Below are 26,218 nucleotides of genomic sequence, written 5' to 3' on the forward strand. Positions count from 1 at the left end.
ACAACAAAAAAACCAAACCCTGATTATCAGTAGGAAATCTCAGCAGAGGAGGCTTTAGGCATATTTGTGCTTTGATTTGGAATAAAGCAGTAGTTGGAACTACAAGAGTAAGACCTTTTGAGGACAAATTGGCTTAAAGTTCTCCCCCACTCCTTTTGACAACTTTAAGAGTGCTTGAAATAGGCATTTTACTCACTCACAGGCTTAGAAGAATTAACTGATAACTTGTATGGACTTCCGAGGAAGATATTAAATTATACCTAGGAGTTACCTCTCTTAAATAAATGGCCTTTAAGTTTACTTTACTATTACCAACAACAAAACTTCTGGTCACAGCTGTGAAAATTTGAACCCCCAAAAGAATAATTAAAATGAACTGAAGAACATTAAAACTATAAAAATTTATGAGCCTGGGGCCCTTGGGTGGCTTAGTTGTTTAAGTGTCTGCCTTTAGCTTGGGTCATGATCCCAGGGTCTTGGGATGGAGCACCCCCATCAGGCTTCCTGCTCAGCAGGAAGCCTGCTTCTCCCTCTCCCACTCGCCCTACTTGTATTCCTTCTCTGTTTCTCTGTCAAATAAATAAATACAATCTTAAAAAAAAAAATCCATGAGCCTATAATTACACACAAAAAAAAGAGATATAAAAGGACCTAATTTGTCATCATCTGTTAAACCAACTCCTTACTTTGAAGTTAATAATTAAATGGAAAAAATAAAATGTTTAACCTGCCTTCCCAGTAAAAGATGCATTTAAGGATGACCAAATAGCTCAAATGGAAGAGAGAATAGTTGTAGTTTATAAAGAAACAGGAACTAATAAATGCTGAAGAAATGAGAGAAATGGAAAAAAAAATTAAACCTTAATAAAATTATTGATTCAGGCAAGGATTATTATTAGATGTTAAAATCCCTAAAGGGCTAATGGGGAACTGGGCATTCATTCAATGCCAAAGGAGCATCATATAGGCAACTTACTAGTCATGGACGGTAAAGTGTAAATGGGGAATTAGACTGTCCTGTTAATCCGGTGATCTACCTTAGCGTTGTTAATGGTGGGTCAACTAGGTAGTTTTTTTTCTAATGTGAAGAGATTTAAAGCATATGTCTGATAACAGCAAAAAAATTCCAGCAAAAAATGTTTTATTTCAATCCATGAAGCTTTTAGATATAACTTTTAGATTACAGGTAGTTCAGGAAATAAAGGGACAGGAGAAATCACATATTGAAAAATCAAGATGGGATTCTACAGGACAACTGCCCCAGTCTCTTTAAACAACCCAATGTCATAAAAGGGACTATGCTGGATTAAGATGGACCTAAGGGACTTGAAGGGACATGACCAGTTGTAGTGTTGGTCACGAAATGGGTACTAGTTTGGACAGACCAACTACAGTTGGTTAACTACAAATTTGAGGACGACTGGATATTTGAATATATGGTCTGAGGTGAAAGTATTCTGGAATGAGAAAGCAAGGAATTTTGATTGAAAACAATGGATTATAGAGCACTGTTGAATATGATCTTCCTTTGGTTAAAAGAGGAAAATATATACACACAGAAAAAGATGTGGAAGGAAGTGCATTAAAGTGTTAGTGATAATCTCTGAGTGGTAGCAATATAATTGTTTCTTCTATTTTTTTCTAATTTTTTGGCTGTTTAATAATCAAAGGTTGTTTTAAAAGGACTTCTAGAAAATGGTGTGCTTGCTCCTTCTGTTAGATAAATCTGATTACAAAAGTCCTATAAATGAAGTATAAGAGTAAGGAGCCACTACCCACCTGGGGACAGCATATCTGATTTTTAGGTAAAGTAGTTAAAAGAAGTAACTTCTTAAGTTCTCAGTTTATAAAGGTAATACTGAAGAGTAACAGAAATGTCACTGCACACAAAATGAACTATTGGGACTTCATCAAGATAAAAAGCTGCACAGAAAACTAAAAGGCAACCCATGGAATGGGAGAAGATATTTGCAAATGACACTAGAGATGAAGGGCTGGTATCCAAGATCTGTAAAGAACTTATCAAATTCAACACCCAAAGAACAAATAATCCAGTCAAGAAATGGACAAAAGACATGAACAGACACTTTCCCAAAGAAGACATACAAATGGCCAACAGATACATGAAAAAAATACTCCACATCACTTGTCATCGGGAAAATACGAATCAAAACCACAATGAGGTACCACTTCACACCAGTCAGAATGGCTAACATTAACAAGAGGAAACAACAAACGTTGGAGAGGTTGAAGAGAAAGGGGAACACTTTTACACTCTTGGTGGGAATGCAAGCTAATTCAGCCACTCTGGAAAATGGTCTGGAGGTTCTTCAAAAAGTTAAAAATAGAGCTACCCCATGACCCAGCAATTGCACTACTAGGTATTTACCCCAAAGATACAGATGTAGTGAAAGGAAGGAGCACCTGCACCCCAGTGTTCATAGCAGCAATGTCCACAATAGCCGAAATGTAGAAGGAGCCAAGATGTCCTTCAGTAGATGAATGGATAAAGAAGATGTGGTTCATTCATACAATGGACCATCACTCAGCCATCAGAAAGGATGAATAACCACCATTTACATCGGAGTGGCTGGAACTGGAGGGGATTATGCTGAGTGAAATAAGTCAAGCAGAGAAAGACAATTATCATATGGTTTCACTCATATGTGGAACATAAGGAATAGTGCAGAGGACCACAGGGGGAGTGAGGGAAAACTGAATGGGAAGAAGTCAGAGAGGGAGATAAACCATGGGAACCTCTTGACTCTGGGAAACAACCTGAAGGCTGCAGAAGGTGAGGTGGGTAGGAGGATGGGGAAACTGGGTGATGGGTATTGAGGACACGTGTTGTGATGGGCGCGGGGTGTTAGACGCAACTAACGAATCACTGAACACTACATCAAAAACTAGGGATGTACTCTATGTTGGCTAATCGAATTTAAGTAAAAAAAGTCACTGCACGAGAAATGCAGACAAGAGGACAGTTTTTCTTTGAAATATTCAATTAAAAAAAAAACCCACAAGTAAGATACATCTTTCTATGCGTCATTCACCCTCCAAATCAAGCCTTGACTACTGATATTTACCCTTAGGAAGAAAAAACTAGTGTCTAGTACTTAAACTGTGTAATGATGAGTCATTTCATGAGAGGCGCCTACCCCATCCCAGCCGAGTTCTTCATCTATGCTTCAGCCGTGGCGTTGGGCTCCGAGTCCTCCTGGGGAGGGAGAACCGAGGCCTCCTGCTCAGCGAGGGCTTCCCGAAGCTGGCTGCCGAGCACTGCATCGTGAATGCTGTGGAACAGAAGCTCCTTCAAGGCCGGGTTCTCAAAAAATCGATTCTGAGTGAGGTCATTTATAACTTGGGCTATAAAAGAAGAAAGGAAAATCAGTCCACACTCTGGGTATCCATCTGGACCATTAAAAAAAAATGAGCACTCTTCTACAGTTTAAATATTATAATGATAGAGTAAAAAGTGTCACTCCAATCCTGTCCCTATGATATCACAACCCAGTAGTAGCAGGAAACTATTTTCTGTTTTTTTTTTTTAATTTCAAATTTTTAATTCAACTTGTTCTTTGAATTGTAGTTGTTAACATATATGGTAAAATTGGTTTCAGAAGTAGAATGTAGTGATTCATCACTTGCATACAATACCCAGTGCTCATCCCGACAAGTGCGCTCCTGAATGCCCATCACCCAGTTACTCCATTCCCCTCCATTATGGTTTGCCTTCTTCTCTGTTTTTATCTTATTTTATTTTTCTTTCCCTTCCTCTGTTTTATTTAATTCTATATACGAGTGAAATCATATGGTATTTGTCTTTTTCTGACTTATTTCACTAAGCATAATACCCTCTAGTTCCATCCACATCATTGCAGATGGCAAGATTTCATTCTTTTTGATGGCTGAGTAATATTCCAGTGTGTGTGTGTGTGTGCATGTGTGTGTGCGTGTAGTACACATCAGTATATATATCACACCCACACACATATCACATTTTCTTTATCCAGGAAACTATTTTCTTACATATTCTTTCAGTAGTTCTTTATGCAAATATAAGTAAACATAAATATATGTTTTTATTTTCCCTTTTTTCTTACCCAAAAGAATCTCCTTAGCATTTTACATATATAAAATTCTGGATTTTTAAAAATTATTATTTTTTAACCACTACATGGTATTCTATTGTGTGGATATATCCTCATTTATTTAAGTGGTCCCTTTTCTTTGACACTTTTTTCCAGCCTTTTTTTATAGACAGTAATCCGTTTCTAGAACTGCTTTTAGATGGTCAACCACATGTGCGTGTCATTTTGAGCATGTACAGCTCACTGCTGGATTTGCTCGGTTAAAAGGTAAAGTGCATTTGTAATTGGGAAAGGTAACGCCACTCTGCCCTCCGCAGAGGCTGTTCCTTTTTTGCACTCCTGCCAGCAACGTCTGGGAGTTCCTGTTCTCCCACGGAGTGCCTACAGCACATGCTGTCGGACATTCCTCCTTTTTGCCATCCTGGCGGGGGGAAAGCGATGCCTTTGTATAGATTTCATTTGCAGGTACAGTTTCAAACAAAATTTATTATGAAGCAAAAACAGCAGGCATTGTCATGGAAAAACCTAAATGATTTTACAGAACTATGTTTAGGGCTGCCGTTAATTACTAAAAAATGTACCAGCCCAGAACAGTGGTTGATAAGCTCCTCCCCTCCAAGTCCAGGTCAGGAGGCCTGCCACCACAGCCCAGGAGAGGGGTGTGTGAGCGACTAATTCCAAAGCTAGCTTCAAAGTGATTTTCAGAAGAATAATTTTCTTTTTTTCCCCTTCCCTCCCCTGAATAATTTTCATTTCTGCCAGAAACTAAAATTCAGGGAAACTAATTCCAAACTTTTAAAAAGTTATTAAAAAAGAGAGAAATGAACCCAAAATGTTAAAACTTCTCCCCATTCTAGAAGCGTACTCACCGCTGCATCCTGCTAAATACACATAAATACCGACATCTCCATATTCTTTAACAATCTGTAATAATGTTGAAATAAAGTTTAGTTTCTCTCGACTCTGGGCCTGAGGCAAGTCTCTACCAGTCTGTACTTAGTGACACAAGTCTCTAGTGCCTTCACCTGAGCTATTTCGCTTTGGTAATTACACATCTTTGAGCTAAATGTTTAAAACTAATTTTGTATTTCTCTTAATTTTCATATGGATGGTGATCATGAGGGCAATCAAAGAATTCTTTTTGAGTTTTATGTAGGTGTAATAAAGGGGTTGGGGTACTGATTGGTAAAAGAATCTTCTTGTAGAGCTATCCCCTGACATATTCACAAAGAACGATGGCAGGAATGTGCTTTGGGTTGGGGAAGGGGCCAGCGGGTGGGGGGGTGGGGGTGGGAGGCTGGGGGGTTTGGACGCAGCATGACTGCCCACGGGCTGATGAGCTGTGGTGGTGGGCCTCGTTACACCACACTCTTTACTCTGGTATGGTTTTGAAATTTTCCCCAGTCAAAAGTTGAGAAAAACAAAAAACTCAAAGAAGCATTTTAAAAGTTGAAAGGGGACCCTAGTTCAACTCTCTGATTTTACTGACAGCACAGAGCTACGAAAACGCCTCATCTAAGGGGATGCTTACCCCAGCCAGGGTTTTCACGCCAACAGAGTCAATAAAGTTGACCTGCGTGAAATCCAGAATGACGGTGTGAATGTTCTCCCCGGGGGGCATAAATCGTTGCAGTTCCTCAGGGAATGTGTTCTTGATGACTATCGGGGGATATTTTACTTCATCATTCTCTTCTTCAGGCTTTGTGGCATCTTCTCCGTCTACTTCTGCGTCCTGTCAATGGGTAAACCAAACCAGAAGTCTATGAACAGCTCATGTGTTGGTTCTGAGAGATTTATATGGGAAAGTTAGTCCCCGCCCTCTCAAGCCCCTGACTCCACCAGACCTCTTCTAAAATATCTGCCATATCCCCACCTTGTAATGGGACAGAAAAAGGATGTGTACATAATATTCAGTTTTGGCTCAGTTTCTTTTTTCTCTTCCTCCTCTTGGTTTTGTCCAATGAAATCCACTCTCCTTAGTCATCATATCCAATTTCTGCTCACTTCTAAAACAGTTCCGTTAACTTCAGCATGGCCGCAAGTTACCACATGCTTGAACAAAATCCAGCCTTTGAGGTTGTTTTGTTTTTACTATCAGCTGACTGAATCTCTGACGCAGCACCCCGGTACAACTTATTAAGGTACTATTGTGTGATCTGTATTTTTTTTAAAACAATGTTTTCTGGGGCTCATATCCCTACCTTTCTCAGAAGCATTCTCATAACTGACCTTACCATGTATCTTTAATATATAAAGGGTAATTCGATTGTTTCTAAGCTTTCCTTTTTTAGGGGCTTCCTGTTGCATTAAGACTTCAATCACAAATGAAGGTGGGGGGCGGTGCAGATCAAGGGAAGAGGGAAAGCTACAGCTCCAAGACCACTTACCACTTTGACAACTGTTGCGTTGGCCACATTTGCATTTCCAACTTCCTTAGCATACTTCTTCATGGCCTTTCTTCTCGCTCCCATTATGACTGCTGGGTTCACTCCTGTCTTTACAGAAGAGCAATCCGTGCAAAATCACTTCTTGGTACCCAGGAACCCACCCCAATGCAATACATTTCAAATCTCCCCTGTGACTGTTTTTGGAGCCAAGTTATCACCCCACCTCTTGCTCTATCTTTCCCTCAGGCACCCTGAGCTGAGCAACTCCTTCATTAAAGAAACATGAGTAACTCTCCTTATCCTAATGTGCATTTAGCAGGATGCAGCACGGAACACCCTAAAGTATCAAAGAGAATTTTTAAAGGAGTACTTTTCAAATGTACTCTCGGATACTTTTTTTTTTTTTTTTTTTTTAAGATTTATGTATTTGACAGAGAGGGAGAGAGACAGACAGACAGAAAAAGGAACATAAGCAGGGGGAATGGGTGAGGGAGAAGCAGGCTCCCCTGCTGAGCAGGGAGCCAGATGCGGGGGTATCCCAGGATTCTGGGATCATGACCTGAGCCGAAGGCAGATGCTTAATGACTGAGCCACCCAGGCATCCTGTACTATCAGATTCTTATATTTAAGAGACTCTATGGGTTGATTGGGAGGTTTTCTTATATGCTGGGTGGTGTGGGGTCCAGTTTTAATCATGACAAAAGGAACCCACATGATCCGAAAAGTAAGACACCTAAAATTATTTTTTCACTCTTTTTCTTAAAAAAAAAAAATATTTTTTTTTTTGAAAAGATAGTAGGTGCCTATGATAAAAGAGAATGACTAGTGGTGTTAGTGGTGTTGGTTGTACAACAAGGTGGATGTACTTAATTCCATCTGCTGAATGCTGAATTTACTGAAAATGGTAAATTTTATGCGTATTTTACCGCGACAGAGAGAGAGAGAGAGGGAGAGATAATGAAATAGTTTAAAAGGTGTATCAAGACATTTAACTGTCCCTCACATTCCTGTCAATCCACAGGTCCCCTCAAAAATAATCAATTTCTTGGGACTCACCTTTCTTTTCAAAGCACTGCTATACAAGTCGCTATTTGCATAATAAATTGGGGCATTTATTTGGAATATTTTTATTCCAGGAATTTCATTCACCTAAGAAATAAAATGTTAGTGAATTTAACACAAGGAAATATTTCAGAGTCAAAGTTGCACCCGCCTCCCTCCTCTAACCTGAAAGAATCAATGCAGAGGTCCCGAAGGCCCTCTTCGTGTTTAGATAAAATCCCATCCCTAGCCTACCTACTCGTGCCCTGGAGGAAGGAGGTCTGAGGAGAAAGCCTTTCATATGCACATCTTCACATTCCTTTTAAGAGTCTTTGTTTCATATTCACCATAAAACACAAAGAAGGAACCGAAAACTGTTACAGCAAAAAGAAAGCAAACGGGTAGGGAGGGCAGGTTCATCCCTGGAATGCAGGCAGGAGCTGAAATAGACCCAAGTTCAACAGAGTGAATGCTTTAACCCAGGAGCCTGGAAGAACTCTAGAAGGCAGCTTGGAAGTGACAAACCCACCACAGAATTCTTTAGAGGGAGGAAGAATGAACAAGCTAAATACCGGTTTCATTTCCCAGTAGCTTATTGTGAGTCTGAGAATTTCTTCCCAAACATAAAGCAAACCAAAGAGACAAAGCTAATTTTAAAAGGTTTTATACAAGTCTTCTACATGCCCCCTAAGGAGAGTCCAAATCAAGGAATTGCACAATTTTGAAGGTGCAAAATTGTGCGTGCACAAACCATCCTCTTAGGTTCAGTATTTGGTAAATATATATTTTAATTGCAAGAATATCTATTTATCCTCAATAAAGAAAGAGGGAAAGTAAATATTAGGAAGTTGAGTAATTAATGTAGAGTATAAACTCTAAAACTGAATCCAGACAGTAAGTTCGAGTTCAAGCTTTTCATTCTAAATGGAACACCCCTCCTTTTCAGCCCCACTTTTTGTCCATCATAAAAATGATAGTCAGCCGATCCCATGACATGCTTACAAATATTTATTTTTAATTTTTTTAAAGATTTTATTTATCTGGCTTACTACCATTTAAAATGAGAAAAAAGTCCTACCTCTTCATATGCGTCGATATCGATATACACATCAGTGTCAGGAAGCTGTCCAAGGACTTTGTAGCTGGGACTAAAGACAGAGGGACAGTGTATAAAAATGCCATTGCCTCCAGGCCCCATATGTGATTTAAACAGGAAGTTGCAAAGTTTACATGCCATGTATGGACTTGCTAGTGAGCTCAGGAATATTCTTTGCAGAGAGCTTCACATGGATCACATTCCCAGGGCCTTTCCTGGCCTGCCTCCACAGCCTGCCCCAGACACACACAACACACACATCCACACACTCGTCACACATACACACACACCTAACACACACAATCTGGTTAGAACAAAAGACCTGGGCATTTAAAGATGGGAGCAGAAGTGAATGGTGCAGAGTTCAAGCCATGCCAGGGAATGTGTAACTCCAATTCTCATCCACTCAATAGAATTGTCTTCCTACTCTCATTCTAAAGCAGGGGAAGAGATCTTTCTTTTGGTTTCTAATAAGAGGCTCTGACTCCTAGGGGTGGTAATCAACTGAAGGTATGGGAAAAACAAAACAAAACAAAACAAATCTCATTAGCTTAGAAGAAAGTTTTCTTAAGTTTGGTTTGAATAGATTTTAAACATTAATTTTCGAGAGCCCTCCTCTTTTTATAGGATAATGTGGCTCAAACTGGATTCTGTAATAATGACATATACTAATACTTAAGCACCTTGTATTCCCTTATTATATCCTACACATGAGGCTTATTCCTGCTGCTGTGTGGATAAGAAACTGAGACCCAGTGGAGTGAGTTGCTCAATGTCAGAGGGATGGGCAAAGCCAGAATATGGCTCAAGGTCTTTGATCTCACATTCCATGGACTTGCTATAATGCCCTGGTGCTTCTTAACAGGTATGCACCAGGGCTTTGTGTGTTAGAATATATGGTATGACTGTGAGCTGTTTTTCTGGGTGAATTCCTTCAAAAAGCTTTTACAGAATACACCCTATATGTCAGGGATTGGACTCTAGGAATATCCCCTTCACAGCCAAGATGCTCCTGGTCTTATGGCATCTGTCAACAAATAGAATATATTTAAAGTCAACACTGCAATTCTAGGCAGGAGAATGACATCCATCCCAGTTGTACACTCACCTCTGTGTTCTGTAAATCACAGTCAGCAGAGCTATGATCACAGCTGTAATCAAACCATAGTCCAATCCCAGGAACAAGGAGGAAACAAAAGTGGTAAGCCAGATGGTCTACATGAAAGACAGAAAGCTTTATGTAGAATCACGTTAAAAATTTCCTAAGGGGGGGGGGGAATTTCCTAAGAGTCAGTCTCTCTCTCTCTCTCTCTCTCTCTCTCACACACACACACCCTTAACCTTGCCAGACTACATACCACATATAACAAATGACTATACTAACTTCTCTTTCTCACGTTTTTACAGCACTCATCCACGTGTCTCAATGACATATTTGTTACTTACCAGTTCTATTTTGCTCGTTCTCCAGAAAAACGGGAGATCTGCGAATTGCATAAACATTCCTTTCAGGTTGACGATCACAATGGCTGACAGCACAGCCTGAAACAGAGCACATCACACATGCATCTCCTCTCGTGGCAGCAGAGCCCCCTTTGCTGGTTCCTCACTGTCCTCCCACTGCCTGCCCTACGCCCTGCGCAGGTCTTGCACGCAGCAGTGATGCTACTTTGGAGCCATGAACACCTGGATCTCCAGGATTTGGTTAGCTAAAATGGGCCTTGGAAAACCAGGCTTATAGCCTACTAGCAAACCTGCATGGTGGTTAAAAGGTTCAGAACTAAGCTTGGTACTCGAGGAATTATCTCACCTGTGGTCTTCTTACACTATGATTTTCTCCACTCTGTATCGTCCCTCATCTCTGCTATATTAAACAGATTGGCAAACACTTGTCTTCAGAGTAAAGGTCATCTCAGATTTTTAATGGAAGTACAAGGTCATGGAAGATCAAAGAGAGAAGGGACCTTGGAGATGAGTCAGTCCAAACCCCCACTTTGCAGATAAGGAAGCTCAGACCCAGAGATGTCGAGACGGCTTTCCCAAGGTACCAGACTGTGGGGCAGGGCTGTAGATTGTGGAGTGGGATCTTGGTCCCAGCCTTGGCCCTTTCTCATACCACTGTGCTAGGGTTACAGTAAAAACCCATGAGATGGCCACAAAAATATAAACAAACGAAATAGCACAATCTCTACACATGGAAACACTTCACACCAAGTCGCAACTATGCACCTGGGGTAATGATTCAAAGAGGAATCCGGTGGCTAATATGACCAGCAGAATCATTAGTGAGGCCAAACAACCTGCAAGCTGAATGAGAGAAGACACACGGAAGGGGCTTTTAGTTTTTTGATAATCACTGCGGGAAGATCAAGAAAATACGGATTCAGGCAACTCATCAAAGCCACTATATAAACCTTTAACTCCTTCCCACACCTCTTTCTCAAGTTTTGTTTTCTCTTACAGCTTTTATATAGAGGCTGAAATGATTAAAAACTCTGACAGAAATGCCCTTGCCTGGGGTGAGAGAAAGGCGATAATGACCCAAGACCCACAAGGACCAGAAGAGTCAAAGGAGACTCTGCTGTCCAATGTGGTAGCCAGTAGTCACGTGAATGCTGGAACACCAAAAAAATTACATTTAAAAAATTTTTTATTTTATTTTTTTCGGTGTTCCAGCATTCATTGTTTATGCACCACACCCAGTGCTCCATGTAATACGTGCCCTCCTTAATACCCACCACTGGGCTCACCTAACCCCCTACCCTTCTCCCCTCCGAAACCTTTGGTTTGTTTCTCAGAGTTCACAGTCTCCCATGGTTCATCTCCCCCTCCAATGTACCCCAATTTACTTTTCCTTTCCTTCTCCTAATGTCCTCCCTATTGTTCCTTATGCTCTACAAGTAAGTGAAACCATGTGACAACTGACTCTCTGCTTGACTTATTTCATTTGGCGTAATCTCTTCCAGTCCCACTCATGTTGATATATAAAAGTTGGGTATTCATCCTTTCTGATGGAGGCATAATACTCCATAGTGTATATGGACCATATCTTCTTTATCCATTCGTCCGTTGAAGGGCATCTTGGCTCTTTCCACAGTTTAGCAATTGTGGACATTGCTGCTATGAACATTGGGGTATATATGGCCCTTCTTTTCACTACATCTAGCTATTACATTTTCAAAATCATAATTAAATACGACACAAAATTCAGGTCTTGGCTGCATTTCCCACATTTCCAGTACTCAAAGGCCACATCTGTCTAGTGGCTGGAATATCAGCTGATGCAAAATAGTGAACATTTCCAAGACTGCAGAAGGTTCTACTGGACGGTGCTGGCATCCTGACCATCCATATCCAGCCTCAGGCTCTCACGGCAACATCCCTTTCTGAACTCTGAGATTCACCAGTAGCAGGCAGTGTTGTGTAATTCTCATTTTAACTGGAGAATATACCTCTTCCCTACAGATTCAGTACCTGTGACTCACTTCAACCATTCATGCCTTTCTCTGATTCACTACACAGCTCACCGGAACACCAGGCTTCAGACACAGTGGCTTTGTTTGGGTTCCGAATAGAATCAAGGGATTAAAACTTAGCACTCCAAACTACCAGTCCTCAGAGGCCAGTTGTATACACACCTGTGTCTTCCCTCCAGTTCCCTCCTGAACAAGGCTTCGAGACAAGGAGCATGAAATGGAGAAAGTCTGGAAGAGTGAGCCAATGGAATTGCACAGTCCCAGGGCAATGAGCTCCTTTTCCATGTTGAAATAAAGCACATGAGAGGTCAGTCACTCTTCAGGAAAAAACAGGCATGATGGCTCATTTAAGACACATGCTCTGTAGTAGCTGTCTCTTCATTCTCTTTCCAGAGACAAGAGGTTTTTTATTAGCATGAAAAAGACTTGGAGCTTTTATTCTGTCAGAGGCCAAAGCTGCACTCACTACCTACTCCCCACTTTCCCAAACACACTCTCTTACACAATTAATAGTTTTTTTTAGTAAAAAGAAATCTGTAGCAAAAAGGGACAAACTATTTTTGTTACAAGAGAGTTATTGGTGTACAGAACTGTTGGCATCTTCTACATGCTTGGACTGTTCTTCTTCAAGGAGCACAGGCCAGTGTCCTCTTGGGACCTATGGGTGAGCCCTGCTCTCATGGCTATCTCTGACTGTCCTAGTTGGATCACTGTGTCTGGTGGGAATGTGGAGCATTTCGTCTTCTCTTAGAAATACACAGTGTGTTAAAGGATTGTCATGCCAAAATTATGGCTCATGGTATTCAGATTAAATATCTTCTCTAGAGATAGATTATAAAAGGAGGTAGCAGGCTATGTGGGGGCCTCAGTCAGTTATGTGGCCAACTCTTGATTTTGGCTCAGGTCATGATCTCAGGGTCATGAGATCGAGCCCCACGTTGGGCTCTGTGCTGGGTGTGGAGCCTGCTTAAGATTCTCTCTCTTCCTCTCCCTTTGCTCCTTCTCCCATCCTTCTAAAAAATTTTTTTTAAAAAGAGGTGGCAGAAAACATAATGTGGAGTTTGAGTGACAAATCACATATCCAAGTTTAATGAACCAAGAAAGTCTTCCCAGAAATAGTTCTAGAAAAACATTTGCTTCTCAGGCTGTGAGCTTTCAAAAAAATAGGGATAACATCTGTTGGTGTATGGCAAACTGAAAGCCTCCCATCAAAGACTACCTCTTCCTAGCAGGACCCCTACCTGTGATAGGAGGTAGGACAGTACCTCAGTGCTCTGATGATCTAATGCACATAAATAATGAAAAAACTATAGTGTTTAAGAAATACATGTTTCTAATACCTCCAACATCAAACTAGAAGTTCTTCTAACAAGACAGAGAAATTCAAATCGGTTTGCCTTCTGTGATTATACCATAATGAAACACCTGCAGGGAATGAATGATTTTTTACCTGATTGCCATCAACCTGGTAGCCATGTTTATTTGCCAAGGTCTTGGCCATTGAGATGGTCACCGAAAAGCCAACAATGGCTATGGCAATGGCATCCACGTACACGAGGTGGAAGAGGCTGGTGTCCGGGTTGGCAGGAGGCAGTAGCCTGAAAGGTCAAGCTAACTTTAAGCCAAGCATTGTGACCACTGGGAAGAGAACATGCAGCTAGCGGGGGGCATTTCAGAACAGCATCACCTGCAAATGAGGCAATCAACACTTCGATACTTGTTTGCTCTGGTTTGGCAAAAAGGAACACCCTCTTTGACACACGGGGATTCTTTTTAGGTCCCAAGCCTGGAGTACTGGCTTCCTACCTGAGTGGGTTATCAGCAGACATCAGATGCTGTTTTATTTAGAAAAGGAGTAACCCCACACCTCCTGACACCCTGTATAGCAGGTGTAAGTAAGACAGAGAACAGGAAGAAGAGAGGGTCAGCGAAGGGCTCGGATGGCACAAGACATCTGAACCAAAGTCTGAGGGCAGGAAGGGTGTTCAGCAAGGGCTGTCTTAGAGGAGAACTGCTATCCAGACTGCTCCCCTGTGTTATTTCAAGTATAGACTCTGCTTCCCAGGGTCCCTTTAGGTGAATTTCTAACATGGGAAAGGAACAATAGAAGATGATACTCTTTGGGTCTCACCTGGTAGTTCTGGAAATCTGGAGGGACCAACGGGGAACCCAGTTTTTGTGGTCCATTCTCATAGTTTGGGACCCTTGCCCTAAAGGAACAGAATAGAGATTCCCCTAGAATGGTATGGGGAAAGGGGCACTATGGGTTTTCAAGGGCACTTGATTCAATTCAAGGCATTGGGCTACATAAACGTCAATCAATTTACATACCATATTATTCTTTTTTTTACAATAATAACCATTTATTAGGTACTTCCCCTGTGCTAGGTTCTGTGCTTATTTATCTCTGACAGCCCTGTGAGCTATGTGCCACCATGTTCCCCAGTTTACAGAGGAGGAAGACAAGGGATCGTGAGACTAAGCAACCTGTCCAAGGGACAATGGTTCAGGTACAAATGGGCACCAGTACAACAGAAAGGATGAGGAAACTGCCTCCCTGGGCCTGTTTCTCCAACTGTGTCATGTCACAGTGACACAGGGGGTGTTTTGAGTTCTGGAGTTAGAGAAAGATAGGGGGAGAAGGGGAAAAAAAAGAACCTATATTAAGTTAAGCCTACGTCTTGTGCTGTATGCTTGCCATATGTCATCCCATCTGTCCTCACAGCAATCCTCTTTGCTAGGTGCCATTGTTATCTTAATTTATAGGTGAAAAAATGGATACTTGCAGATGTTAAGTTATTTTCTTGAGAAGGAGCAAGGAATCCAGCCCAGGAGGTCTGCCTGCAAAACTTATTGTCTTTCCCTTGTACTTTGTCGCAGAAGTTTAGCTGGGAAGGAAGCCCGAGCAGCAGATTTGGGACCGCAGAAGAACAGGAGAAAAGAGTATATACTGGAATGAGATAAGGAAAGTAAACCAAGAAAGAGGATGTACTGCCATGACTGGCATCTTTAAGAGTCAACTGCCACTTTCTGGACACAGTCCTGTGTGTGTTATTTGTGTGTGTACAGATGAGTGAGGTAGTTTGCATTCAAATATGGCCGCCAACAGTTCCTCCCATGCATGTATGGGCGGTTCCTCCTGCATCTCGGGGAGATCTGATTCCCCTCTGGTGAATCTGGGCTGGTCTTGAGATTTGCTTTAGCCAACTGAATGTGGGCGAGTGAGGCTGTATGAATGCTTTTAGCCACCTTGCACCTTCTGCTTTTCTGTCTTGTTTCCCTGAGTCACTACATAAGAGTCTGGCTCTCCTGTCAGGGTCACCATGTGGGGGGAGAAGATGCCAGCCAGCCCTCCACCCGACGTATCAGACATGGGAGTGAAGCCCACCAGCAACACTCTCAGACATCAGCAGTGGCCTGAGAGGCCCCAAGTGACAGCAAGAGACCACTCAGCTTCCTACCTGGACTGTGGATTGTGAGCAAATAAATGGATGTTCTTGTAAGTCGCTGTTTTGGAATTACCTGTCCTTTGGCTGTAAGACTCAGAGATAACGGAAATGGTATGATTATTTGTAGATGGGTGGTTAGGTAAGCGTTACATGTTTCCTGCTTGGTTTTGGGCAAAGTTCCAGAAAGGGGAGCCAGGTTACAGAAAGGTACAATTTTTTTGTTTTGTTTTTGTTTTTTAAAGGATGGCTCTCACACATGGAGGAAAAGCAACATATTTGGGTACAGTGCAATAGGGAAAGGAAGGTACTGGGTAGAAACTGTGGTGAACTGTATGTGAAGTTTTTTTTTTTTAATATTTTATTTATTTATTTGACAGAGAGAGATAGAGATCACAAGTAGGCAGAGAGGCAGGCAGAGAGAGAGGGGGAAGCAGGCTCCCTGCTGAGCAGAGAGCCCGATGCGGGGCTCGATCCCAGGAACCTGAGATCATGACCTGAGCCGAAGGCAGAGGCTTAACCCACTGAGCCACCCAGGCGCCCCTGTATGTGAAGTTTTAAAAGGAGAAATCTAAGTCTAAGGATTCACATTTAATCAAATTATTTGTGATTACTGAATATAACTGTCTTTTGGATCTAGTCAAAGACTAATGCTTGTTTAGCACATGACTAATTGTTAGAGACCCAGGTGTGAGGTAATGGAAACAGCAAGCAACTGAGCGTCGGAAGACTGTATTCTGGGTCCAGGCTGGGACTCACCGGTGAGCCACTAAGCTGCATCCCCATCTCTCAAATGTCACCTTCTCTGATAGCCTACCTCACACAGCAACCCAGCCTGACCCTATCCCTTGCTGGCTTCCCTCTTCTTCACAGCACTTTTCATTGTTCATTCTCCCCTGTCCCCTCTCCCCCTCCCAACCCCCTACTCCTCTGAGGGCAGACATTTTTTGTTTGCATGGCTGCCTTCGTTTTTAACTGCCACGCTCCCGGCACATAATAGGCATTCAATAAACATATGCTTACATAAAAGAAACTCCTTATTGTGTAAAATGGAGATAGCATATACGTCAAGAGTGTTATTGTGAGCACCAATGGAGATGGCGGGTATAAAAGTATAAGTCCAAATTGAAAAGCAAGTGTTACTACTGGGTTACACTTTTACATGGAATCACAAGTAACACGTTCATGACAAGGATCCCTTGTTCTGAAGTGGAGTGCATGTTTCTTCCTTCAACACCTGCTCTGGGGTGGGGGGTGACCTCTGGCTTTAAGGGGAACACCTGGCCCTATGTTTCCCAGGAAAATCTTAGGGCCAAGGCTTGATGCCATAGGTCAGGTTCATCCATGCCCAGCATCTGGGCAAATATCTGATTTTGCTCATCTGGAGAGAGAAAAGAGGGTGGCATGACGAAGAGACAGTACAAGAGACAGAAAGACAGAGACACACAGAGAGATACAGAGATAGCCAGAGCATGTCAGAGAAGAACAGAATGAGGTGGCTATGAGAGGCTCATAGTTATTCTAGCTTCCTCAATCATAGAGAGAATAGTAAAACATTTTAAAGGTAGAGTTAGAGAAAAGGAGATCAATAAAGAAAAGAGGACTTGAAACTAGAAAATCTGTTGAAATAACACGCCACAGAAGGTCCAACTGGCAAGTCTTAAACACTTCCAGGTGATCACTCCCAGCTGTAACTTCGAAGCTGCCCCCAGACAGGAGTGATTGCTGTGCTAACCTGATGGCGGAGGAGACTGAGGCTTTAAGGGGTAAGTGCCTTGCCTGAGGTCACACAGATAATAAGCCTCAGGCTAGATCTAGGTATTTTGGCCCTTAATTCCTATGCCATCTGAAGAGAGATTTTAAAAACCAGCAAGTGCTAAGCAACAGGAAACAAAAGAAAACACTACATACCACTATTTGTGGGACTGTAAAACGGTGTAACCACTCTGGAAGAAAGTATGGAAGTTCCTCAAAGTGTTAAAAATCGAACTAGCCTATGATCCAGCAATCCCACTTCTGGGTATATATCCAAAAGAATGCAGGCAGGGTCCTGAGGATGTATTTGCACACCCATGTTCACAGTAGTAATATTTACAACAGCTAAGAGGTAGAAACACCCCAGAGGTCCATGGTTGGGTGAATGGATACACAAAACGTGGTGTACAGACATTGGTGACATTTCATTCAACTTGGGAAAAGAAGCACATTCTGTCACTTGCTATAGCACAGACGAAGTTTAAGGATATTATGTTAAATGAAATAAGCCAGTCGCAAAAAGGCAGACAGAATTCCACTTATACAAGGTACCATGAGTACTTAAATTTATACAGAGAAAAATAATGGTGGTTGCCAGGGGCTGGGAGGGTGAGCAGAAGGAGAATGGAGAATTCTTGTTTAATGGGTATAGAGTTTCAGATCTGCAAGATGACAAAGTTCTCAGGACCCATTTCACAAAAATGCAAATAAACTTAACAGACTGAACTCTATACTTCAAAATGATTAAAATGGTAAATTTTTTTTACAATTAAAAAAATTCCTCCCCCGCTCTCTGCCTGCCTACTTGTGATCTCTCTTTGTCAAATAAATAAATAAATAAAATCTTTAAAAAAAACAATAACACTAAAACCCCCCAAAACTCAAAGCCTCAGCTATTTGATATGTAGGGAAAAGAAAAAGAGATTTTAAGAATACTAAAGCAGGAGTTAGAAACAATAGTAAATCTACTGATTATTCAAGTCACACTGTTAACTTAAAATGGTTTTCCTACCCCAGAGGAAGTGTCCCAACGACATCCACGTTGTACGATTCTTTCAGGTTAAACCCAGCTGAAATCCCAGTCCCCATCACCACCTAGAACAGACACAAATCTGAATGTGCCTTCATAGATGAAAAGTCAACTGCCACTACCATTATCTATTCTCACTTTCAACTTACAGTTTTAAAGAACAGAATTATAGTTAGCCTCTAGCATTTCTAACTGCTCCTGATGGCCCTTCCCCCACAAAATTAGAATGGTCTCTACAGCTGCCTTGTGCCTGGCGTTCTTTCCTCTTAATTTTGTTCTGTTCCCTGCTGAGGTGTCTGGCCGGCTGACTGCAAAGAGAAAGAGCCATAAAACCTTCCAAAAGTTGCCTCTGCCTCTCTAAGATGGCAGGAACAAGGGACGCTGGAGGGTGTATTGTGAGGGGGATGTACCAACGGCATGTCAATCCTTCCACTGACCCGCTGTCCCCACCAGCTGTGGTTCAAGGCCTTGGCTAGCCCCACAGTGGTCTCCCACCTCAGCTACACTCAGGGTCACAGACTGCCTATGTGCATGAGCCTCCCTGGATGGTCAGATTTAGTTGACGTGTAAGTATAGCCCTTACTGACATGTGACGGAAAAATAACAGAAGGAGAAGCAAGTTCCTTCATCTTGAAGAACTACTGCTATTGAACTTTCTGAGTGGGTCATCCAGGGGAGAAGGGCTGGCCGGGGCAGCGAACCAGTCCTTACAGTAGTGGCAGCTGCAGGAAACCAATGATAAGGTAACATTAGTAATAAACCATTGTGGTCATTTAAGAACATAATAGAATATACAGTAGTTCATGCCATGTGCATTATTTTTACAATAGTTCCTAAGTTGCGAGATGTTACTATGTATTAACTACTTAATGCATTAACTACTTAATACTGTTAGGTATTTCTTTTGGCTTTGAAGAGCCAGGAACCAACCAAGAAAGTCTGGGAACGTGTCTCTTGATCTTTTAAAAATGGAAATAGCCTCATTTTTTTAGGTTATTAATGTTGTAGGTGCTCATTATAAAATAATTAGACAATAAAAATTTTGAGGAAGAATAGTCTCCCATAATCTCAAAGATAATTCCTATTACAATTTTTATGGATGGCCTTTGCCTGGATTTTAAAAACCATCTCTGTCCACATTTTTCTTTTAGCGTATTTGTGAAGGTTTCCCTTGACACATTCTAACCTTCTCTTGACAGAACTGGGAGAAAAAACGTAGCACTCCCTGTTCCTGCCCTGTCCAAATCCCTCACCAAGATAGCCAGGTGTTTGTGGCAAAAGTTGACTTACTTACCGCAAAGAACTCTAAAGGAATGGGTGCCGGCAATTTCTCTTTAAATCTCTCATTAAACTCCTTGCCACCCAACAGCAAACCAAAAACCATCAGCCCGACGCCTAGAGAACACACGTTGAGGTTTTTAACATTCTGCAACACAGCAACTGTACTCTGTAACACAGTGAACATTGGAGGTTACATCAAGCAATAGCCCCTGGACAGACAGACACACTAGTGTGCTAATCCACCCCGGCCATCCCATCACCTTGTATTTCTAGTGAAAAGTTCCCAGACTGAAATCTCTCTCTCCCACCGATTAGGAGGCATTTTTACCCAGTCATACAACTTTATAGTTTTAATTCTTTTTTCTTTTTCTTTTTTTAGAGAGAGAGCACCAATGAGCGAGGAGGGGTGGGGGAGAGGGAGACAGAGAATCCCAAGCAGATTCTGTGCTGGGTTCGATCTCATGATACTGAGACCATGACCTGACCTGAAATCAAGAAAGAGTCAGACACTTAACTGACGGAGCCACCCAGGTGCCCCTGTAGTTGTAACTGTTATCCAACAATCTTATATTACAATGTTCTGAGATCTGGTAATGGCTCAATGTAGTTTTATCATATTCAGAAAAGTACCCCTTAAGCTGAGTCCCGAGCATGAGGAACGATTAGGAGTTGATATCAGCAAAATAATGCAAAGATAAATATACAGAAAAGCTTTTTGGGGGTGAAAGAGGGAGAAAGAAGTCATGGGTAGCAGGTGAAAAAGTGAACAGCTCTACTTCAAAGGCAAGAGCGTGCTGAAGTCTGGGTGAAGCCCAGGAGAGTTAGAAAAGAAAGTCTCCAGGGCGTCTGGGTGGCTCAATCAGTCAAGTGTCTGCCTTCAGCTCAGGTCATGATCTCAGGGTCCTGGGAGTGAGTCCCAAATCAGGCTCCCTGCTCAGCAGGGAGTCTCTTCTCCCCCCCCCCCCGCCCCTCCCCACTGCTCATATTCTCACGCACTTGTGTGTGTTCTCTCCCTATCACAAATACAAATAAAATCTTAAAAAAAAAAAAGAAAAAGAAAAGAAAAGAAAGTCTTCTACTTTTATCTTAGGGTTGCAGCCTCAGCACTCCAAATGTGGTCAGTACTCATGTGGCCCCTAGACAGTGGGCTACACTGAGCTCAGGCTATACACCTTTGCCTGTTGATGCCTAGAACACACTCAGGGGCTTATCTGTTCTATTTCCTTTGTGACAAGGCACAGAGAGACATCTCCGTGTAGGAAGCTACTATGGGAAACAAAGAATTTAGTTATTTAGGGCATGTTCCTACAGTTTGATCCCATTCTCAACCATCAAGGACTCAATGTAAATGTCACTTCCTTATAGTGACTTTCTTAGCTCCCTAATCGAAAGGTCTCCCTATTCAACTTCCACAGCTGCCTGTACCTTTCCTCCATAGCATGTAACACGGTTTGCAATTAATTACATATTTGCCAATTAATGGTTTACTATCTGCCTTCCCATGGGACCTGGGGTCCACAAGGGCAAGGGCCGTATCTGCTCACTCACTGTGCCCAGCGTGGTGAATGGCACACAAACACCTGCAAAGGCCATCGGTTCTTCTGCCCAACACTAGCCTTAGCAGCATCTCAGAACTTTTGATATGAAGCATTTGACTGTCATTTGATTTTAATTATTTCATAACTTCTTCTTTAGAATATTTAGAACTAGGTTTTTTGTTTTCCACAGGTATGGGGGTTTTAAAGCTATATTTAGTTATCGGTTGTTAATTCTACTACATTGTGTGAGGAAATAAGGAATTTTTAGAATCTGTGATCAGTTTTAACATCATCAGTTCTTATCATTGTTCCCTATGTGCCTGCAAATAATTTATATTTTCTCTGATTCGGGTGCAAGGGTCGACATAGACTTTATTAGATTCAATGGGTAATCGTGTTGGTTAAATCTTTTATAGATTTACTTTTTTATTTTTTGGGGCCTGCTTGAGTAAGCAGTTTTAGAGACAGGTGTGTTCTCCTGTGATGCCTTTAAATTATGTCAGTTCCCAAAGAGAACATAATTTGGTCTAAAGAAAAAGCAGTCTCTTCAGCTAATTGGGTGAAGGTGAGGTCACCAAATAAAGGTCTGATACAAAATTCCTTGTGAGGTAGCGCCTATTAATAAAACAGGACTTTAAGGTTCAATTCCCCTTGTAGGGTTCTCAGAAAAGTCTTAGAATAATGAGATCTTTTCCATTTTAATTCTTAGAAAAGTGAGTCTTAAAGGTACAGAAGAGAAGAGAGGAAAGTAAGAAGGCAGAATGAGTACCAGGAAGTCAGGAAGCAGCTTACTTACATACACCACTGAAAAGATCCCACTGTACCGCTTTGTTTTCACTCCAAACAGGTACTTCAACATGGAGGTGAAGACGTGCACAGCTGCCGCGGTGGTAAAGCCCCGGACCAGGGGCTCGGTGAGATAGATGGCCACAAATCCGAACCTACAGACGCCTAGGCAAAACTTTTTTTTTTTAAATGACAAAGAAACAAAGAAGTCACGTGATAGAGCAGGAGGTGAAAAACCAACAGAAAACACACAAGTTGTTTCCAGACCACTTTCTAACACTACAGTCTTGCCTCTGCAGCAGTTAAGCAGGTCACAGGTGAAACACAGGTTAGAGAAAACAGTGGAAGTTTGGGGGCCGCTTGGAGCCTCATGGAGCATGGGGCACACTTGTACTTTCCCTGTTCCTCAGAACTGGGCGCAAGCTGAGTCAATGTCACCTCCTCTTCCTTCCAAGTGGGTAAGAGAGACCTTCTTCGCATTACTAATCAAATCTGCTTTAAACTTTTCTTGCTTTTGGAATCTCTAAAGGGCCCAGCTGAAGCTTGCTAGCTCCTAATAAATACGCACTTCAGGAAGGCGTGCAGCGGGACTGGTGTTCCTGGGTGCGCTGAACCCTGAGCCCTGGACCTCTGCCGGCTGGACCCTGCCCACCATGTAGACCAGCCATGAAGGCTCAATAGAGATTTATGAAATGGACAAATGGGAGCTCACTTCTCCATCTGCGAATATTACCTGGATGATTCCCGAAAGTAAGGTCACAGACATGGCGACTTTCACCCTCAAGGCGTCTCTTGCTTCCGTGCCGTTGGTTGCATTTACTCCTCCTGGGATGACGATATCATCTGGTACTAATCGGACTGCCACACCGCCAATCATCAGGCTAATCACAGCAAATGGACCTGAAATAATGAAGCATTAGTTGAGGCAATCATTTCCAGCGAATCTCCCGTGGTTGTTGCCGTTTTTCAAGGAGACACAGGTGAGGTTGATAAAATTGCCCCACTCTCCGTCAGCCTTCTGCCCCCGGGTTATGTGTGAGCTGTGTATGTACAGATTGTATTCTCTAAAAATGGCCACGATAATACCTTCCATCCCATGGACTCTTCTAGAACCTGGACATCCGCCGATGACGAGGTAGTCTGATTTCCTCTCTCCTTGAATCTGGGTGGGCTTGTGACATGCTAGTCACCCAAAGAATGCAGCAAAAGTGATACCGCGTGGCTTCTGAGACTACATGACAAAAGGTGAAGGTGGCTTCCATCTGACAGATGCAACACTTGCATGTACTGTGGCTGAGCAAGCCCAATTAGGACCCAGTGGAGAGAAGGATGGAGGGAAAGGAGGGGAGAGAGTAGCTGCTCCAGCTCCCCCTCTGACTCTTAACTACCTGACAGAGCCTGAGCAAGAATGGCTCAAGTTGAGCGCTTCCCAAATCCTGACCCACAGGAACTGTGCGAGGTAACCAAGCAAACATCTGAAGCTGCAATGTTTGGGGGGTATGTGTTACCTAGCACCAGACATCGGAAACCGTGTCTTGGTGGCAGCCACCGTGTTGGTGGCAGCCTCATGCGGCACCAAGGCTGTAATGAAGTCCATGTAAGGCTCACCCTAAATACACCGGGAAAAAGTCATGTATAATTCAGAGCCTCAAACAGGATGAAAATGCGACACATGCATAGTAACTAGGAACATGCAGTAACACTAATAAAAGAAAAGAAAAACCAGATACAAGCAAACCATATTATGAACTAAAGTACTTCTTTCCCAGATTTCAACAATTGCTCTTTTTACACAAGAAAAATGGTCTCCCCCACTCTCCCTCCCCCGTTATGCCAAGATTATAAGAAAGCTATTCATTCTGGAAATCTGGGGGGAGTCTATTTTTATAAAGCGCCTAGTGGGTGTCCAGTAACGAAAGTATTGAGGAAGTGGATATTCTGGTAACAGACATGCGATCTCTTTGGCACACTGCAAAGTTCGGAAATCCAGATGGAATGGCACTAAAACGTCAGCTCTAAGCTTTTACCTATGGATACGTGTCTGGAGGTTCCAAAAAAACAATACATGATAACAGGATAAAATGAAGAGTACAGGCCAAACACGGGAGGCACAGCAGCCAGCATTGCAAAGGCTAACCCTGTGGGATGGAAACCAGCAGAAATGGAGAGATCGTTAGAAAGCGGAGGGTTCTATGTGCTCATCTTTTGGTACTTTAGGGGAAGCGGTGAGAGCCAAGTTAAACAGATGGGTCTTAACCTGCCCACCCTTGCATCCCAATCCTAAACTCAGGCTGAGACCATTCTCCCTGTCATCTCCTCTTTGCCAAAGGGTGGCCTTTTTCTTTTTCCTGTTTTACTCTTTCCCAACCTAAATAAGGGCAGAAAGTCCTACTCGATTGGTGTAGCTATAATCTTTGTTGAAGGCAAAATGCCGGCTGTTTCTCTAACGGGGTGTTTTTGTGGGTTTGTTGGGGATCCCTATTCAATAAGGAACTCCCAGTTTCCAGTTTCTACACCTCTTCCAGGTTCCCTCCACGGACATATGCTCCTCTCCTCCGTAGGCAGTCCTCTTGGGCAGGTACCTTTCACATGAGCCGAGCCTTGTTACCTTCTAGAGCATTCATTTATCTGATGGGAAAGCTTGGCACCTTTACCCCGAGAAACTTCGGAAGTTCAGGCCACGCTCACTGGAGGGCTTTCCATTCTGCCTGTGTAGGCGGGCAGTTTACACCCTTTTATTTGTGAATTTTTTTTCTTGCAAGAATTAGTCAGCAACAATTCCCCAAAACTCCAGAGGACATGTGTCTAGCCCTCTGAATGGTTCTCTTGGAGTCACTTCTACCTTGACTTAAAGTGGAGGGGACATGTATAGTGCTTTCTCCTCTCTCTAGAAAATTCTCACTCCAAATTTCTGTCATCTCCCTGGTCTCCAAATACATCCGGTTGAAGTGATGCACTAAAGACATGGTTTGGTGTCGTTCACTCATAGTTTTGCACAGATGGTCTGGCATCCTTTTCAGAAGGTGGAGACAATAAACACCCTTGTTCTCAGCTCAGGGGGTTCAGCTGGGACAACTAGAAAATTCACTTAATGTATTGTCATGTTGTGAAGAAAAAAATTTTAGCCACAGAACAGTGGGGAAGCATCCCTAGTTCATATATAATAATATGGTCATTTTCATGGTTTTCTTTTAAATTTTTATTTTTAAATTTTTATTTAAAAGGAATCAATTCATGCCCATAGTTTAAAAAGCCAAACAGTACTTTAAAAAAAGCTCCAAAGAAAAGTGCGCTCTCTCCTGCCTTACCCCCAGGTTCTGCTCCCCAAAGGCACTCACTTCCAACTTGTTCAGCTGTTTTTCTACCATTTATCTCTAAATCAACAGTTCTCAACCAAGAGGATTTTTCCCCCTAACCCCGCCCCAGGGACATCTGGCAATGTCAGGAGACATTTTTTATTATCCTGACTGTCTGAGGATGGGAGCTGTCCCAGCAGGGGGCAGGGCTGAGAAACCCTGCTCTAAATAATGTGTTGGCATTATTATTCTGTTTATCAGTTTCAGATGTTAAATAGCTACTGAGTTCCTACTTTCTTAGCTTCCACTTAGTTATATCATACTTATGTGACTTTTCTTTCCCTAAGAGGTTTTGAGATCTTCTCTTTATCCCTGGCATTCTGATATTTTATTATGGTGTGCCTCTTTTTTATTTCTTCTGCTGGGTACTTTGTCGCTTCTTGCAGTCTGAAAACTCATGTATTTCAATTCTGAAAATATTCTTTAATAGTCTCTTCCCTTTAGTTTAACTCCATCTTTCTAGAACTGCAAGTAGATACACAACAGAACACCAGGACTGATCGTCTGGTGTCCCCGTCTCACCTTTCTTACTGCTCACGTACTCACCTATTTCTTCCATTTCCGGATTTCCTCTAGCTTCCAACCCTATGATGGAGTGTTTTGTTCTAGCTATCATATTTTTAATTTCTATGAGCTTTTTCTTGTTCTCTGAAGGCTCCTTTTAAAATTGCATCTGAGGGCACCTGGGTGGCTCAGTGGGCTCCTCTGCATCTGCCCTTTCTCCTGCTCACACACTCTCTCCAAGTAAATAAAGTCTTTAAAATCACATCCTGGGGCGCCTGGGTGGCTCAGTGGGTTAAGCCGCTGCCTTCGGCTCAGGTCATGATCTCGGAGTCCTGGGATCGAGTCCCACATCGGGCTCTCTGCTGAGAGCCTGCTTCCCTCTCTCTCTCTCTGCCTGCCTCTCCATCTACTTGTGATTTCTCTCTGTCAAA

At 42.4% G+C, this 26,218-nt stretch overlaps 1 protein-coding gene across 2 annotated transcripts in view; it reads right to left on the bottom strand.

Annotated features, from left to right (window-relative positions):
- Positions 1 to 1,132: 1,132 nt before the first annotated feature.
- The window catches only part of SLC26A5 (solute carrier family 26 member 5), a 56,334-nt gene continuing 31,248 nt past the window's right edge, over positions 1,133 to 26,218 (bottom strand). The window contains exons 4-18 of one of the 2 annotated variants that reach the window (XM_059395771.1): positions 22,661 to 22,827; positions 21,938 to 22,102; positions 19,617 to 19,769; positions 18,305 to 18,387; positions 13,542 to 13,689; positions 12,254 to 12,367; positions 10,845 to 10,922; positions 10,062 to 10,157; positions 9,724 to 9,830; positions 8,598 to 8,667; positions 7,535 to 7,627; positions 6,479 to 6,586; positions 5,623 to 5,823; positions 4,961 to 5,015; positions 1,133 to 3,366 (exon numbers count right to left, since the gene is read on the bottom strand). In XM_059395771.1, coding sequence (XP_059251754.1) covers positions 3,182 to 3,366; positions 4,961 to 5,015; positions 5,623 to 5,823; positions 6,479 to 6,586; positions 7,535 to 7,627; positions 8,598 to 8,667; positions 9,724 to 9,830; positions 10,062 to 10,157; positions 10,845 to 10,922; positions 12,254 to 12,367; positions 13,542 to 13,689; positions 18,305 to 18,387; positions 19,617 to 19,769; positions 21,938 to 22,102; positions 22,661 to 22,827 — 1,823 coding nt within the window. In that variant the 3' untranslated portion in view covers positions 1,133 to 3,181. The remainder of the gene's footprint in view (positions 3,367 to 4,960; positions 5,016 to 5,622; positions 5,824 to 6,478; positions 6,587 to 7,534; positions 7,628 to 8,597; positions 8,668 to 9,723; positions 9,831 to 10,061; positions 10,158 to 10,844; positions 10,923 to 12,253; positions 12,368 to 13,541; positions 13,690 to 18,304; positions 18,388 to 19,616; positions 19,770 to 21,937; positions 22,103 to 22,660; positions 22,828 to 26,218) is intronic. The other variant, XM_059395772.1, reaches the window with a different exon arrangement.

This window comes from Mustela nigripes, chromosome 4 (genome assembly GCF_022355385.1).
Source record: "Mustela nigripes isolate SB6536 chromosome 4, MUSNIG.SB6536, whole genome shotgun sequence".
NCBI classification, from domain to species: domain Eukaryota; kingdom Metazoa; phylum Chordata; class Mammalia; order Carnivora; family Mustelidae; genus Mustela; species Mustela nigripes.